This window comes from Acartia tonsa, chromosome 11, assembly GCF_053477335.1.
Source record: "Acartia tonsa isolate MP-2025a chromosome 11, ASM5347733v1, whole genome shotgun sequence".
In the NCBI taxonomy this organism is placed as follows: domain Eukaryota; kingdom Metazoa; phylum Arthropoda; class Copepoda; order Calanoida; family Acartiidae; genus Acartia; species Acartia tonsa.
In genome coordinates this window covers 22,990,008-23,005,473 of record NC_137270.1, presented here as the reverse complement: position 1 = coordinate 23,005,473, position 15,466 = coordinate 22,990,008, and the positions used below count along the sequence as shown (strand labels likewise).

General features: G+C 30.1%; 1 protein-coding gene and 1 long non-coding RNA gene across 2 annotated transcripts; both read left to right on the top strand.

Moving 5' to 3' along the window:
• Positions 1 to 1,457: 1,457 nt before the first annotated feature.
• Positions 1,458 to 8,592, top strand: LOC145332282 (uncharacterized). The gene is made up of 6 exons (XM_080177239.1): positions 1,458 to 1,540; positions 3,640 to 3,703; positions 3,980 to 4,094; positions 6,630 to 6,719; positions 7,512 to 7,610; positions 8,155 to 8,592. Exons 1-6 carry the CDS (start codon positions 1,483 to 1,485, stop codon positions 8,251 to 8,253), a joined length of 525 nt encoding a protein of 174 aa, XP_080033365.1. The 5' UTR covers positions 1,458 to 1,482; the 3' UTR covers positions 8,254 to 8,592.
• Positions 8,593 to 8,620: 28 nt separating this feature from the next.
• On the top strand, positions 8,621 to 13,274 carry LOC145332280 (uncharacterized). The gene is made up of 5 exons (XR_013884117.1): positions 8,621 to 8,722; positions 10,574 to 10,629; positions 11,927 to 11,963; positions 12,254 to 12,334; positions 12,994 to 13,274. It is a non-coding gene; the product is annotated as an uncharacterized LOC145332280 (long non-coding RNA).
• The last annotated feature ends 2,192 nt before the right edge of the window (positions 13,275 to 15,466 follow it).

Genomic DNA, 15,466 nt, shown 5'->3' with positions numbered 1-15,466 from the left:
AATTTTGCCTAATAAGTAAGTTTTTCAAAATATCATTAAACTAAAAAGACTCAAAAAATATGTGTAAAAAAATGCTTTTTACTCAAAAACTAAATTTTTTATTTCATTTTTGTATAAAGTTTCTGCTAGTAACAAAAATAAAAGGATTTCTAGCTTAATTTTGCTAAAAAAGTCGTATCATGTTAAAAGTTACTTTTTCCTCAGTCACTTTTTCAAAACTTTAGCACTAAAAATCTCCGGTGTTAATGGAGGTAAAAAAAATATTTCTATATCTACTTACGTGGAATACTATAGAGAACAAGGACATATGCATTTTTTAATAATTCATTGAGAAATAAGGGCTGCAGATGCTTAAAAATACTTTTTTGAGGGTCATGCTGTACATATAATCTCTGGACTGATTAGGCTACTCTTTTTTTGTATAACCTTGTATATGTCTTGGAAATTTTTTTTATTGTTTTTTTTTGGGGAGGGTAAAATTCTAACCCTTCCAATTACAATTAAATTTATTTTTCATTTTTAAATGCATGTGGAAAGTTGAGGGTCGACTTCCCCCCCCCCCCCCTTATTTTCTATCAAGTGTAATTTAGTTTGTAATAGTATTTGATTTACCATTAGGCTCGGAGGGGGGGGGGGTGGCTGGTGGAGACTGGGAAAATAGCCTAAAACCACCCAGGGATATAAAATGTAATTGTTTCTTAATATATTAGTGGTTGAGTTTTGGTGCTTCAAATTTACAGCTTGTATAGCTTTTGCGACAATATAGGAACACCCTTGAAATGGAATTAAGACTATGAATGATTAGTTATTATTAAGTATATAGAAATACAGTTTAGTTTGATCGAGGTTAATGTAGTGATATATTTTTAATTTTTTATTATTTACTTGTACATACCCATTACTATTGACTATTGACAGTCACTTATCGCAACGTATTATAGACAGCTTTTCGCGGATATTACAATGAAAAATTGTAAGATGAAAACTCCGGCTAACAAAACTGATGATTTTAATTTCATTATTCATATAATATTGTCTGCAATACGTTGCTATGCATGATTTTACAGTATGGCTAAGAACTGTTTCTAATCCAGCGGATATTTACCGGTTTGAAAGCCATACTGGAAAACTTTTTTGTTTATCTAGAATTTATTTGGCTGCTAATATTGATTTTATTTTTTGTACTTCTAATAAAAAATTAATGTCTTGGTTTTTAAAAAACTAAATTTAATTTTTATAAATAGATATATATTTACTTGGATGTTGCAGCAGTTTTTCATGTACTCTGATAAAATAACGATGCTCCCCTTTTACGCCCTTACTTCATCTCCTCCCCTCCTACTGAATATAGAAATGACCAATAAATGAGGTTCTCATTAGCAAGCTAAATTGACGACAACAAAATTCTCCTTTCAATATATGAACGTATATCCTATATCTATTTTTATACATCCTTTAGAATGAAAATAACAAAGAAACAAAATGGCAAGGTTTAAGAACTTTTGTGGTCTCTCTCTTCATAATACTGTTTTGGTATCAGGTCAAATAGTTTTCAGTATGCTTATTTTTTTTTTTATGCCAATTTATTTTTTGTTAAAGATTGGGGATGATTTTAAGCTATTTATATGTTAGAAACGCGCGCAACCACTAGTAACAATGATTTAGACAGACCAAATTTTGAAGTGCGTGGATTAAAGTCTAAACGTCATTGTATTCAAATATTAAAAAGGTATATTACGAAAATTATAATCATTTTTTTTTTTAATTTTATATAATACACAATAATCGCATGAAAACATTTTTGATTAGTGATAATGGTGACCTCTAGGGGGTTTATTGTCGCATCAGGTTCTAAATCTCTCCACGCACCTTGAAACATACGCCGTGTCTTATTATTGAGATGTACAGCATCAAATCGCTCGATAGACAACCAACCCTGTGATTGCACGATCTGTGCATTGAGTTGCGCCTGTTTATGGGCAAAGACAACTCCACTACTTTTTCTATTGATGTCACGCGCCTATCATGACAGCAGTAGTACCTTTTTTTACGCCTTTAGTATGACGCGTTGTGGGCTTGAACCCGACACCTCCCCTAACAAAAAATTGTCTTGAAGTCTAAACTGAGTGTGAGTTTTGCCGTTTTTGGGTCCATCGTATTCCCATTTTATTTTATATTGACCAATACATTCCCAAGAGCAGCAGTAGGTACAAGGTGCATTTAAATTAAGGGAGGATTTATGTGCTCGACTGAAGACTTTGAGGATAACAACTAAACTTCAGCTAAACTTAATTTACCTCTTAGTACAGTGATTTTTATGATATCCTTTCAAAAACAAACCAAGATAAGAGGGGTTCCAAGTCGTCAAAACTTGATTTCAGGGAAAGAGCCATTAATTTTTATTTTTCACGTTTATTATATTTTCTAAAAATATAAATGTTAAAATTCTTTTTCAAAAAACTAATGGTACAATTATTCCTTTTTTAATTGAGTATGGTTATGAGTTCTTTGTCCTCAGGTTAATCTTTTGGGAGTTGAGATTGCACTATACTCAACTGCAAATTTACCAAAAACCTATCCAAACGATATATATTTTGAATTTAGTATTTATAAAGACCATCGTATAAATCAATTGCTTTTTTATGTTTAAAGGTTATATTGATAATAGATGCAATACTTATATCCTGTCCAATCTAACCAAAATAAAGAGATATTATATTTTTTTTATACAGACGTCATCAGTCATCTTTGTAAAACTTTTTGTGGCTTTTATTTGTTAAAGCTTTTATATATTGTAATAGGTCAACTTTAAGGTTTTATAAATACAGAAGTAAAAGAAAAAGGATCTTTTGATATCATTTCTTTAAGAACGGAAAGTTTTTTTTGTGATTTTTCTTGAATGACTAGAAAAATATTTGAAATCAAGGATGATGTAATTTCTAAAATTGAAACTGAAAAAAAGACAGGAAGGCACCAGTTTCATACGTAGAGGGTGTCAACATCCTCTTGACACAATTTTAACACAATTTGGGCTTTGTCTTTTATGGAGGTGTATCTGATGGGTGTAGATTGAACCTGTCAGGTGGGATATAGAGGGTGTATCTAACCCCTTTATTTTTGCCCTTAAATCCTCCTTTCTGCACACCTCTGTTTAAAAGTCTAAGCAAAAGTTTGCGAAATAACTTGGTTATATGTTTACACTTTTACAAAAAGATTTAGGTAAAAAGTAACTTCACTTATAACTAGAGACGTCCAAGCTTTTTATCTATTTTTTATTAGGGGTGCTAACTGAATATTGTTTTTTTTATGGAGGAGGGAAATAGAATCTAATTATAAATCATAAAATGAATTATAATAAATGTAATTAATTAAGATAAATCATCCATTGTCATATCCCTGACTAGGCACTTGACAATGATTAATAGTGTTGGGCCAGATATCCGGCCATTTTCAATATCCGGCCAGATACCGGATATTTAAATTATCCGGATACCAGATATCCGGCTGATTTTTGATGCCGTATATCCGGTAATTTTCCAGGTATCCAGCGTTGGCCGGATAACCGGCCTGATACCGGATATCCGGCATTAGAAATCAGCTGGATATCCGGCTCAACCCTAATGTTTAACATGTTTTTAGGAATATGTGTGATAGTGGCAGATGTCTCTTTGTTTGTCGTCAACATGGGTAATACATGGACAAGGTGAGTAACAGCCTAAAAACTGTTAATGAAGCTAACATGAAAGCTGTAGATCCATACATTTTAAATATTCTTATAAATTGTGTATTTGGAGCTTTATATAAGACAAATAAAATCACGCAACCTTTGATGCAAAATTTTGAATGTTGCTTATAGAATAGTAATAGACATGGTTTACCCAAGACAGGTTTAAAAATTACAAAACATTTTTTTTATATGTTCATTATATGTTCAGACATACGACTCTCTAACTTTCTGGAACACACAAATAATTTCTAGGGAATTGAGAGCCCCTCTGGTGGACTCACTACGTCAGCTGGGACCAACAGACCCAAAAGATGTTAATAATTTCCTAGTGGATTATCCCTTTATTTGGAACTGGCTACTAACTGTGGTAAATAGATAGATAGATAGATAGATAGATAGATAGATAGATAGATAGATAGATAGATAGATAGATAGATAGATAGATAGATAGATAGATAGATAGATAGAAAGATAGATAGATAGATAGATAGATAGATAGATAGATAGATAGATAGATAGATAGATAGATAGATAGATAGATAGATAGATAGATAGATAGATAGATAGATAGATAGATAGATAGATAGATAGATAGATAGATAGATAGATAGATAGATAGATAGATAGATAGATAGATAGATAGATAGATAGATAGATAGATAGATAGATAGATAGATAGATAGATAGATAGATAGAAAGATAGATAGATAGATAGATAGATAGATAGATATATAGATAGATAGATAGATAGATAGATAGATAGATAGATAGATAGATAGATAGATAGATAGATAGATAGATAGATAGATAGATAGATAGATAGATAGATAGATAGATAGATAGATAGATAGATAGATAGATAGATAGATAGATAGATAGATAGATAGATAGATAGATAGATAGATAGATAGATAGATAGATAGATAGATAGATAGATAGATAGATAGATAGAAAGATAGATAGATAGATAGATAGATAGATAGATATATAGATAGATAGATAGATAGATAGATAGATAGATAGATAGATAGATAGATAGATAGATAGATAGATAGATAGATAGATAGATAGATAGATAGATAGATAGATAGATAGATAGATAGATAGATAGATAGATAGATAGATAGAAAGATAGATAGATAGATAGATAGATATATAGATAGATAGATAGATAGATAGATAGATAGATAGATAGATAGATAGATAGATAGATAGATAGATAGATAGATAGATAGATAGATAGATAGATAGATAGATAGATAGATAGATAGATAGATAGAAAGATAGATAGATAGATAGATAGATAGATAGATATATAGATAGATAGATAGATAGATAGATAGATAGATAGATAGATAGATAGATAGATAGATAGATAGATAGATAGATAGATAGATAGATAGATAGATAGATAGATAGATAGATAGATAGATAGATAGATAGATAGATAGATAGATAGATAGATAGATAGATAGATAGATAGATAGATAGATAGATAGATAGATAGATAGATAGATAGATAGATAGATAGATAGATAGATAGATAGAAAGATAGATAGATAGATAGATAGATAGATATATAGATAGATAGATAGATAGATAGATAGATAGATAGATAGATAGATAGATAGATAGATAGATAGATAGATAGATAGATAGATAGATAGATAGATAGATAGATAGATAGATAGATAGATAGAAAGATAGATAGATAGATAGATAGATATATAGATAGATAGATAGATAGATAGATAGATAGATAGATAGATAGATAGATAGATAGATAGATAGATAGATAGATAGATAGATAGATAGATATATAGATAGATAGATAGATAGATAGATAGATAGATAGATAGATAGATAGATAGATAGATAGATAGATAGATAGATAGATAGATAGATAGATAGATAGATAGATAGATAGATAGATAGATAGATAGATAGATAGATAGATAGAAAGATAGATAGATAGATAGATAGATAGATAGATATATAGATAGATAGATAGATAGATAGATAGATAGATAGATAGATAGATAGATAGATAGATAGATAGATAGATAGATAGATAGATAGATAGATAGATAGATAGATAGATAGATAGATAGATAGATAGATATATAGATAGATAGATAGATAGATAGATAGATAGATAGATAGATAGATAGATAGATAGATAGATAGATAGATAGATAGATAGATAGATAGATAGATAGATAGATAGATAGATAGATAGATAGAAAGATAGATAGATAGATAGATAGATATATAGATAGATAGATAGATAGATAGATAGATAGATAGATAGATAGATAGATAGATAGATAGATAGATAGATAGATAGATAGATAGATAGATATATAGATAGATAGATAGATAGATAGATAAATAGATAGATAGATAGATAGATAGATAGATAGATAGATAGATAGATAGATAGATAGATAGATAGATAGATAGATAGATAGATAGATAGATAGATAGATAGATAGATAGATAGAAAGATAGATAGATAGATAGATAGATAGATAGATATATAGATAGATAGATAGATAGATAGATAGATAGATAGATAGATAGATAGATAGATAGATAGATAGATAGATAGATAGATAGATAGATAGATAGATAGATAGATAGATAGATAGATAGATAGATAGATAGATAGATAGATAGATAGATAGATAGATAGAAAGATAGATAGATAGATAGATAGATAGATAGATATATAGATAGATAGATAGATAGATAGATAGATAGATAGATAGATAGATAGATAGATAGATAGATAGATAGATAGATAGATAGATAGATAGATAGATAGATAGATAGATAGATAGATAGATAGATAGATAGATAGATATAGATAGATAAAACTAAAAAATAATGTTTATTTCAGAATCTGATGGCTATAGCACTGGACACATTGCTTATCATTTCCTCTGTTTTGGATAAAGCTACCCTTGTCAAAATTTATCTAACCCTTTCAGTAAGTTTACTTTTTTTCCGGTATGGCTTCGAAATCGATTAATATCCGCTGGATTAGAACCAGTTCTTAGCCATACTGAAACATTATGTTGAATCACAGACAATTTTCTACGAATATTAAAATAATAACCAGGAGATTAATACTAGTTTTGTCAGCCCCTATATTTGGCCCCTAGGGGCTAACAAAACTGCTTTTATATTAATATCCACAAAGCTCTTTATAATACAATTCGATAATAACTATTAGTCTATTCTGGTTATTTTCAACAGCAATGCTCCTCTGTAAGTAAAATAAGAGGGTTTGATAGCGAACCAACTGATAAATCTGGCCATTAATTTTCTCACTAAAGAAGTGGTTATTATTGAAGCAAACTTTTTTAGAATATTATAAATAATAATAGTTGCTTTTCTTAACATGATTGTGCGGAAACTCCCAGGGGAAGAAAATTTATATTTTAAAACTTAATTTTCTCAAAACATAGATTTCTTTAGACTTTCTAGTTGCTAGAAATGCATTTTGTATAGCTAGATGGCAGTGGTCTTGTTTGGGAATTTCAAACTAAATTTTTACAGTATAAACTGTGAGGGTAAACCAAAACTTAACGAGATTAGTTTTTTTTTATAGAAAGATGATGTCTTTTTAAAATGCTGAGAAATACTCTCCTTATCATTTATTAGTGATTGTTTAAACCTTACACTTTCTGTATATACTACAAATATTTGATTTTTTTTCTATATAATATTTTCTTTTTTAGCAAGCTGTTGTGTTTATAATTATTCTTATCGTTTTTAGTTTGTAAATAATGTACATACAGTGTCTTTGGTGCTACCCACTATAACTATCAACTATCTACAATCAAAAATATCTGACAATATCTTTCAGCAACAGGAGGTAAGTTTAATAGTATGTCTGTCTGATAAAGTATGTGTAGTGAAAAATCTCGATAAACGCTGAACCGATAAGGTTCTCCTTATTGTGAAGCTTCTCATAGGTCTAAGGAAGGTTTATAGATTTTTTGGGAATTGTAAATAAAATCCACCATAAAATTGCCCCCACCCTTACTTTGTGGATAGTATAATTAATCTATGCTTCTGATTTTGAAATGATTCCTAAAAAATCTCTATAAAAGTCCCAAAAATATATGTATGTCCCTAAACAGTATTCTGTATTTAAACTGTGTGCAATTAATCCATATACAATTTTGTTTAGACTAATAAATTTAATCTGTCTATTAATTTAAGAAGTTAAGACACTGTACAAGTGTTGATTTTTGTCTCCAGCTACCTATCTACCTATCTATTTACATCAATGTCTTTACATAAATTTATCTTAAGAGAAAAAAATTAATGAACTTTATTATGAATACATTTATCTATCTATTTGTTTATCTATCCATCTATTTTTCTGTTTTTCTTCTGCATATCTATCTATTTAGAGATTAAGTGAAGGTGAAACAGATCCTGAGAGAAGACGAGCATTTGATGGACTAGTCCTAGGATATTATTCAATTCAGAAATTTTATTTTAATGGTTAAAACTATGTGGTTATAAAACATATTTTATATATACCTTTTATCAACCAAATTATAAGCTTATATGGGTTTTGCTGCAATATAGTGGGCTAAGCAACAAATCTATAGATATAGATGTGTAACCAGACAAATACCTGGAAACCCCTGATGGGGTCCTTTTTCGCCTGCTCTCAAATGGCTTTCTGCTCTTTTGTAGCGACTTGGCTGTGTTAATATTTCCGCTGCTTTGGTTGATCTTTCAAGGCCCAATTGAAAGTCGGTACAGGGTCCCCGGGGCCGGTGGGAACATACAGATATTTAACCCCTTCCTCCTCTATTGCTTAACTCTGATGGCTGAGCTTTTCTTTTCACCCCCCCCCCCTTAATCTTAAAAGAACTCTAGGTACGCAGCCGCTAGGATTAAATATATCTGAATTGTATAAATTGGTGATAGATTGGAAATTGAGCCATCTATTTGCGTTGATATCCATTGGTAATTATCTTATTTGTTCAGAACTTATTATCTGGAGCAAAGCTAAAATGTAACTAGTTTATGCCTGTCTATTCGTCTGATTGTTTCTGGAAGTTATTTCATAAATGCAGATAATAGGTAAGGCAATTATTTAAAATTTAGCTAGTACGAATCTCGGACCATATCTTCGTCATGGTTATAGACATTATTGGTTCCTACTGCGAATTGTCAGGTGCGCGACATAATTAGCTAGAGCAGGGGGGAATGCATTGGCACAAAATTGATACAACTCATTACCATGCACAATTTAGGACTTCCAGACAAAGGTTGTAAATTCAAAGGCTGGTTGCGTGTGACCAAAATAATGCACAGAAATTTATCAAGATTTTTTTTTGTGGGGGGGGGATGATTACCAACATCACCCGCCAAAAAAAAAATTAGTTTTGACTTTCCACCCTTTTACTGCAAATGTTTATTGGGGGTCTCTAGGGGCGTAGCCGCTGGTAATTCTCTACGTTACTAACAATATTGAAAGTTTTCTCTACCGTTTTTCCTTTTTATCCTTGTTACTTTATATTGCGTAAAAAAGGATCTACTTTAATTAATCTAAAAAAATATATTAGTATGTACTTATTAATGAAAAATATGAACTTTTTATAGAGAATCTTAACCCACCGCTGTGGTAAAAATATACAATGATATAATTAATGACTTTTTAAGTGTAGTAATTACCAGATGTAACCAACAAAAGAATTAAAGTCAACAAAATATTTGGTAATTTTATCTGATTTTGTCGAGATTTTGGGGGGCAAATCATCGTAGCAAAGACGACCTTCTTACCTTTATAAATATAATAACTTAACCTGAAAAGTCATTTAACCAGACGATCCACCTATTTCATTCCGAAAATAAGTTTAACTTCCTTATTAATTAGTTAGGGTTAAACTTCAATGTTAAACTGTAATATGATCGACAGTGATTCCTATTGAATTTGTGATTCTATTAAAAGAACCTTAATTTGAAAAGCAGTATTAATTGCTAGAAATTAAATTATATTATATAAGCTATTGAGGAAAGGAACACATATTCTGAAAGGAAAAAAAAGGATTAAGCAACAAATAACAAAAAAAAATAGTGGATAAATCAATTCATCCCATTACACGAACAGCTTAAACAATAGCAGTTAGTAGCAGCAAAGGCTTCAACTATAATAGTTCTACTCAAAATTAAAATTATTGACAGAAAAGTAGAGGCAGTCCAACCAATGCTTGTTTTTAGTGACCTATCAAGATTTTATTAATGTCTATATATGTTTAGCAAACTATAAAAATTGTGTTTAATAAACTTTGGGTACCAGTATAAATTGTAGTTCAATGTCAAGAATATTTGTATTTGTCCATTTATATAAGTTCTATCTACGTTTTAAGTTGACACAAATTCTCATTTATTAACCAAATTTAAAAAGTAATTTTAGAAGCCATTTACATGTTCAAAACTAAGTAAAAAAAACTCTTAAAAAAAAGCAATTTCTTTGGTCCATTAACAGACTGGCCCCTTTCTTGGTATTTATCGGTCGGATGGGGCTTTAAATTCCCCCTCCCCCCCCCCCCCTTCCTTCTAAGATCTTCTGATAGAGCTAGAGGGCCAATAGGAATAGTTATTTATCGCGTCGTATTATAGACAGCTTTCCGCGGATATTAAAATACAAATTTAAAACCAGTTTTGTTAGACCCATTGATATTTATTTCAATATTCGGGTCAAATTGTCTGTTATGCTATACATGATTTTTTACTGTGGCTGATAACCGGTTCTAATCCAACAGATGATAATCGGTTTGGAAGACATTCTGGAATAATACTTCTTGTCTTTAGTTGTGATGGTTCTTTCAAATATCTACATTGGATTTGTAACAAATATTTATAGAAAGGTAAGATTAAATTTTTTAAAGCGAAGATTTTCTATAATTAGGGTCAGTCCGTACTTCCGTACGCAACGGATAGCTCTTTTCGTTAATGTAGGCATGTTAGAATTGTCCTATCGATTTCAAACTTTGCATGATGATTCCTATAGGAGTTGGGTACGAGTTAGAAATCGAAGCAACTCAGTGATTGTTATCAGAAAGTCCGTACGTCCATTTTAAACATGTTTCTTTTTAACTTTTTAACATCAAATTTTTATCGATAGAATTATTCGATTGGTCTGATTTTTGGAATACTGATTCTTAGGACAACAAAGTACATTGTTAAAGGCGAAGCATCCTTATAATCATTGAATCAAGTCAAAAAGATGTAAGTATGTCCTTAAACAATATCCTGTATTTAAACAGTTTTACAACAGATATACTTACAATTTTGTTTACTTTGACTTTTATACATTTATATTCTGATTATTCAGTTCTGACACTATTCAAGTGTTAATGTTCTTTTATCCTACCGTTTCAGAACTTGGCTTTTATGGGTGTTGTCATCCTTGTTTTACCAAAACTACTCAAGACATAATATGTGTTTTTTTTATTTTTAAAACTAGCGGCTACATTCCCAGAGGCCCTTCTAGGGGCACAGAAAGACAGTTTGTATTTTAAGTAACTAAGATATTCTATAAATCACTTTGTTCCTTAATACGTCCTTCCGTACCGCCATTTTTGGCTGCTATTGTAGATAGACGGCTGAAACTTTAGGTGTAGATTCCCTGTATCAATGCGCATCGCATCAAGTGCATAATTTGTTTGTCCATTTGTTTGTCGGAATGAAAGTATTTCTTATTATTATTTCAGAAAGGTTCTGTGATTTCTAAGAATTATTGCACATTTAACAACTGAAAATCTTTTCAATTTATTTTGTCTGTTTGTCCTTCCAGAATTGTTACCCTAGATGTTGAATAAGATCAATTTTGTTATTTTTTTTTATATTTTTTTGTTTGTTTTCTTTAAGAAATATAAATTCTTAAAGTTAAGCATATATTAATTTAAAACATTTTTAAATTACGCTTGTTAAAATAAAATTATCTTATTCCAAAATAGTTTTATGCCACAAGCATAATTTCATTGTTTCTTTAAAATGGCAAAGCTAATATAATATTCCTTTATTCACTTCTATATACAAGAGATGCGATAGATAATGAGTATTTTTACTTAAAATATATTTCGGAATGATAAAATGTACTTTTTTCCCATTTAAATTGGGTTGATAAAGATTTCTATCTGAATGTTTTTTTTTCTTTTTTAGCATTTGCAGGATGTGTCAGTTTCTCCTGGCATTCCAGGTAGTATATTTTAGCTTTTGAAATAGGAGATAGATACTGTAAAAATACGATGAAACCCTCTATTTCTTTTTCTTTCCATGATTAGATAGGGTATCTTTTGAGAAATCGCCCCTACTCCTAGAACCATTTTTTTACTTTTACTTTTTCTCTCCCTATTTAAGTGTCTCTAGACAGATAAATTCATAGACAAACAAAGGATAGATATATAGATATAAAAATAGTTCGATAGATAGAAAGATATAGAAATAGAAATAGATAGATAAAAAGATGATTCCTTGAATTGAATTTAGAGAGAAGAGAAGATGTAAGAACAATAGAAATAAATGAAATTATAGCAAAGGAAGCAAATAGTAGACCTCTGTATAATAAAAGTAAGATTTAAAAAGTCCTTTATAATACACTAGCGGTTGTGACTCTAGCTTTTAGGGGCTCTTGATCTAGAAATAGCTTGGAATAATCCCAAGACCTTATTTAATTATAGAAAGGCCTCAAAACATTACATGAGCTATGTGAAGCTTCCCTAAAATGGAGAATCCAATCGGTACTGTAGTTTTCGAAATCTTAAGCTTAAAGACAACAAAATCTTACTACTTTAAGTAATAGGATGGCTGTCTACCTAACTGCGTGTACCAAACAATTATCGCTCTCACAATTTAATTTAATTTGGGTTAATTTTTTTTTAGTACTCAACCTCTATAGAAATTTTGTCCATGATGAGTTTTGACGGTCTTACTTTATATAAAGCGGGGTTTTCTACTGGATGCAAATACCTGGAACTACCCAGCAGGACTAACTATCTATCTATATGATTTAATTTAGATGAAACTTGAAGCCATCTGTAGACTATACCTTGAACTACCTAGTAGGACTAACTATCTATCTATATTTATACTATTCAGATTAACTTGGAGGCCATCTGAAGCCCGTGGCCATCTAGTCCATATATGTGAACTACTATGTCCTACCATATATTTGTATTTATCTATTTCTTTAGATGAATTTGGAGGCCATGTACATGTTTTCTATTTAGATGAACCTGGAGGCCGGTTGGAACCTATTCCTGGCAGGCTGGAGCTACATCTTCAGGACTCCCCAAGAAGATATTAAGTTTTATATTCTTTATTTTATTTATTCGTTACATTTTAGATATCACTAAAATGTCAGTTTTTTTTGTTCATTTTGATTTTTGTTTCTAAAAGTAGCACAAGTTGATAAACATTGTATTTTTTTAATCTAAGTATTAAAAACTTTAAGTATTTAATCCTTTTTTGTTTAAACTAGTTTCTGGAATACAATGTTGTACAGTGTGTTTTTTTTTATGAGAACTTTTTTGAAAGCAATTTTACCCCACTTATAGTTATCAGAATTTAATGATAAATGGCTTATTTTCTTCGTTTTTTAAGGCAATTAATAAAACAACAAAAAAATATTTCAGTTTTTATTTAAAAAGTACAGTAAAATCTAAAATTCAAAACTTAGGTGTCAACATCTAAAAATGGTTTTAGCGCATTTTTCTTATGCCCAAATAATCAACCTTTTGCAAGAATGGCTGCTTAACACTTCAAAGTTGAGATATAGAGCTAAAAATGTATACAGATACTATTAGGGACATGTACTAGAACATATCAAAGTTTGAAAGTCATATCTCAACCAGGGAGGGAGTACTGGCCCCCCAAAGTCGACTACAGAAAATCCATTTTTTAAAGAAAAATGCGCTAAAACCATTTTTATATGTTAACACCTAAATTTAGATTTTACTGTACTTTTTTAATAAAAACTAAAATATTTTTGTTGTTGTTCTATTAATTGCCTTAAAAAACAAAGAAAATAAGCCATTAATCATTAAATTCTGATAACTATAAGTGGGGTAAAATTGCTTTCAAAAAAGTTCTCATAAAAAAAACACACTGTAGAACACTGTACATTTGCAATGTAATTTTTTATTTGCTAGATAAAAAGATATTCATAGAAAAAAAAGAGAAATAGTGAGAGAGAGGTTTTGTAATCTTATATTACAAATAATTAAGAATAAATAAATTTGCAAACAAAACTGTATTTGTAGTAGTAATGCTACTCGATAATTCCATTTATCTGGCCGCTCATCGGTAGGCTAGCTAATGTAAAAATCAAATCTACAAAAAATCACGAAACCTTTGGAAGTTAGCTGAGGGTATATCTTGTTTTTTCATATTTCTGGAGAGGGGTGGGTAACAAAGAGAGGAAAAGGGGAAGGGGGTTGTGGGGAAATTTTCCTCTAGAATTGTTTGTCAGAATATCATTCCCTTTTCCCTGCTTTTGACTTTTTATATGCTATTCAGATTCCCTACACTCTGATGAGCAACCAGTACATAAATTACTTTTATTTATACTAACGGCAGCGCACATAGCATCTAGGGGATCTAAGGGTTAACAAAAATAGCCTTAAACCATACCATGGCAGAAATACAAAATTAAAATAGCCTAAAACCGTTCCGGAACCTTTGTGAAGCTTTTCCTAATTGAAAACTTTAAAAGAGTAGTTATTGAAATCTTAAGCTAGACACAAAAAAGCTTATTATCTATAATACAAAGTAGCTTGATATCTGTCCATCTTTCTGTTCCTTAAGATCTCGGTAACCACTAAACCGATCGGATTCTACTCTTCAGGGAATATACCTACTGGTCCTGTGGTGGTTTTATGCTATTTTCTTGGTGGGTGGGACACCTCAACCTCCAAAAAACTAAAAAAAAAACACCCCCCCAAAAAAATGTATTTACATTTTTTGTAAAATCTCAGTAACTGCTAATCAAATTGGGCTCTACACATCTAGGAATATACCTACTGGTCCTCTGGTGGTTTTATGCTATTTTCTTGGGGGGTGGGACACCCCAACTACCCCAAAAAAACTAAAAAAAAACGATTTTTGTGCTATACGCTTCTTATTGATGTTTTTATCCGTGTTTTTACATTAGGACATTTCAGTATGTATTAGTATGTATTTATTTATAAAAATAACAGATTTACAATAAAAAAATTAACATACTATTTAAAGGCAAAATTTCCATGAAATATTTTTTGTAGCAATATAACAATAAACAATATTTAAGATTAATTAAAAAAGAAAAATTTTAATTAAAATAATGGAAATTTGAAAGACTTCATTCATATCTTTTATCAGTTACTAGTGGCATTAACTACAGCCTTTAGGAAAGGGCTGTGGAGATTAGGAAAATAGTCTAAAACCACCCCAAGACACATATAAGGCTTCCCCGAAGAATACAACAAATTGTAAAAGCATTTTTAGAATTTTTAAGCATCAGAAAAAAAACCTTACTACTTTATATCATAAGATTGTAAATAATTAAACGTTTTAATGTTCAAAAAGACATTAAATAGTTTAGCTACTAAAAAATAAATATAAAAATTCCAATCGAAGTAATGATTTGATGAAAACATCTACGAAACCGATTAATATCCGGCGGATTATAACCGGTTCTCTGCTAAACTGAATTTTTTTTGATTT

Coding starts and splice junctions, on each gene's coding strand:
- LOC145332282 (XM_080177239.1), top strand. CDS start 1,483: ATGGCAAGGTTTAAGAACTTTTGTGGTCTCTCTCTTCATAATACTGTT. Junction 4,095..6,629: donor GGAACTGGCTACTAACTGTG/GTAAATAGATAG, acceptor TGTTTATTTCAG/AATCTGATGGCTATAGCACT. Junction 7,611..8,154: donor ATATCTTTCAGCAACAGGAG/GTAAGTTTAATA, acceptor CTATCTATTTAG/AGATTAAGTGAAGGTGAAAC.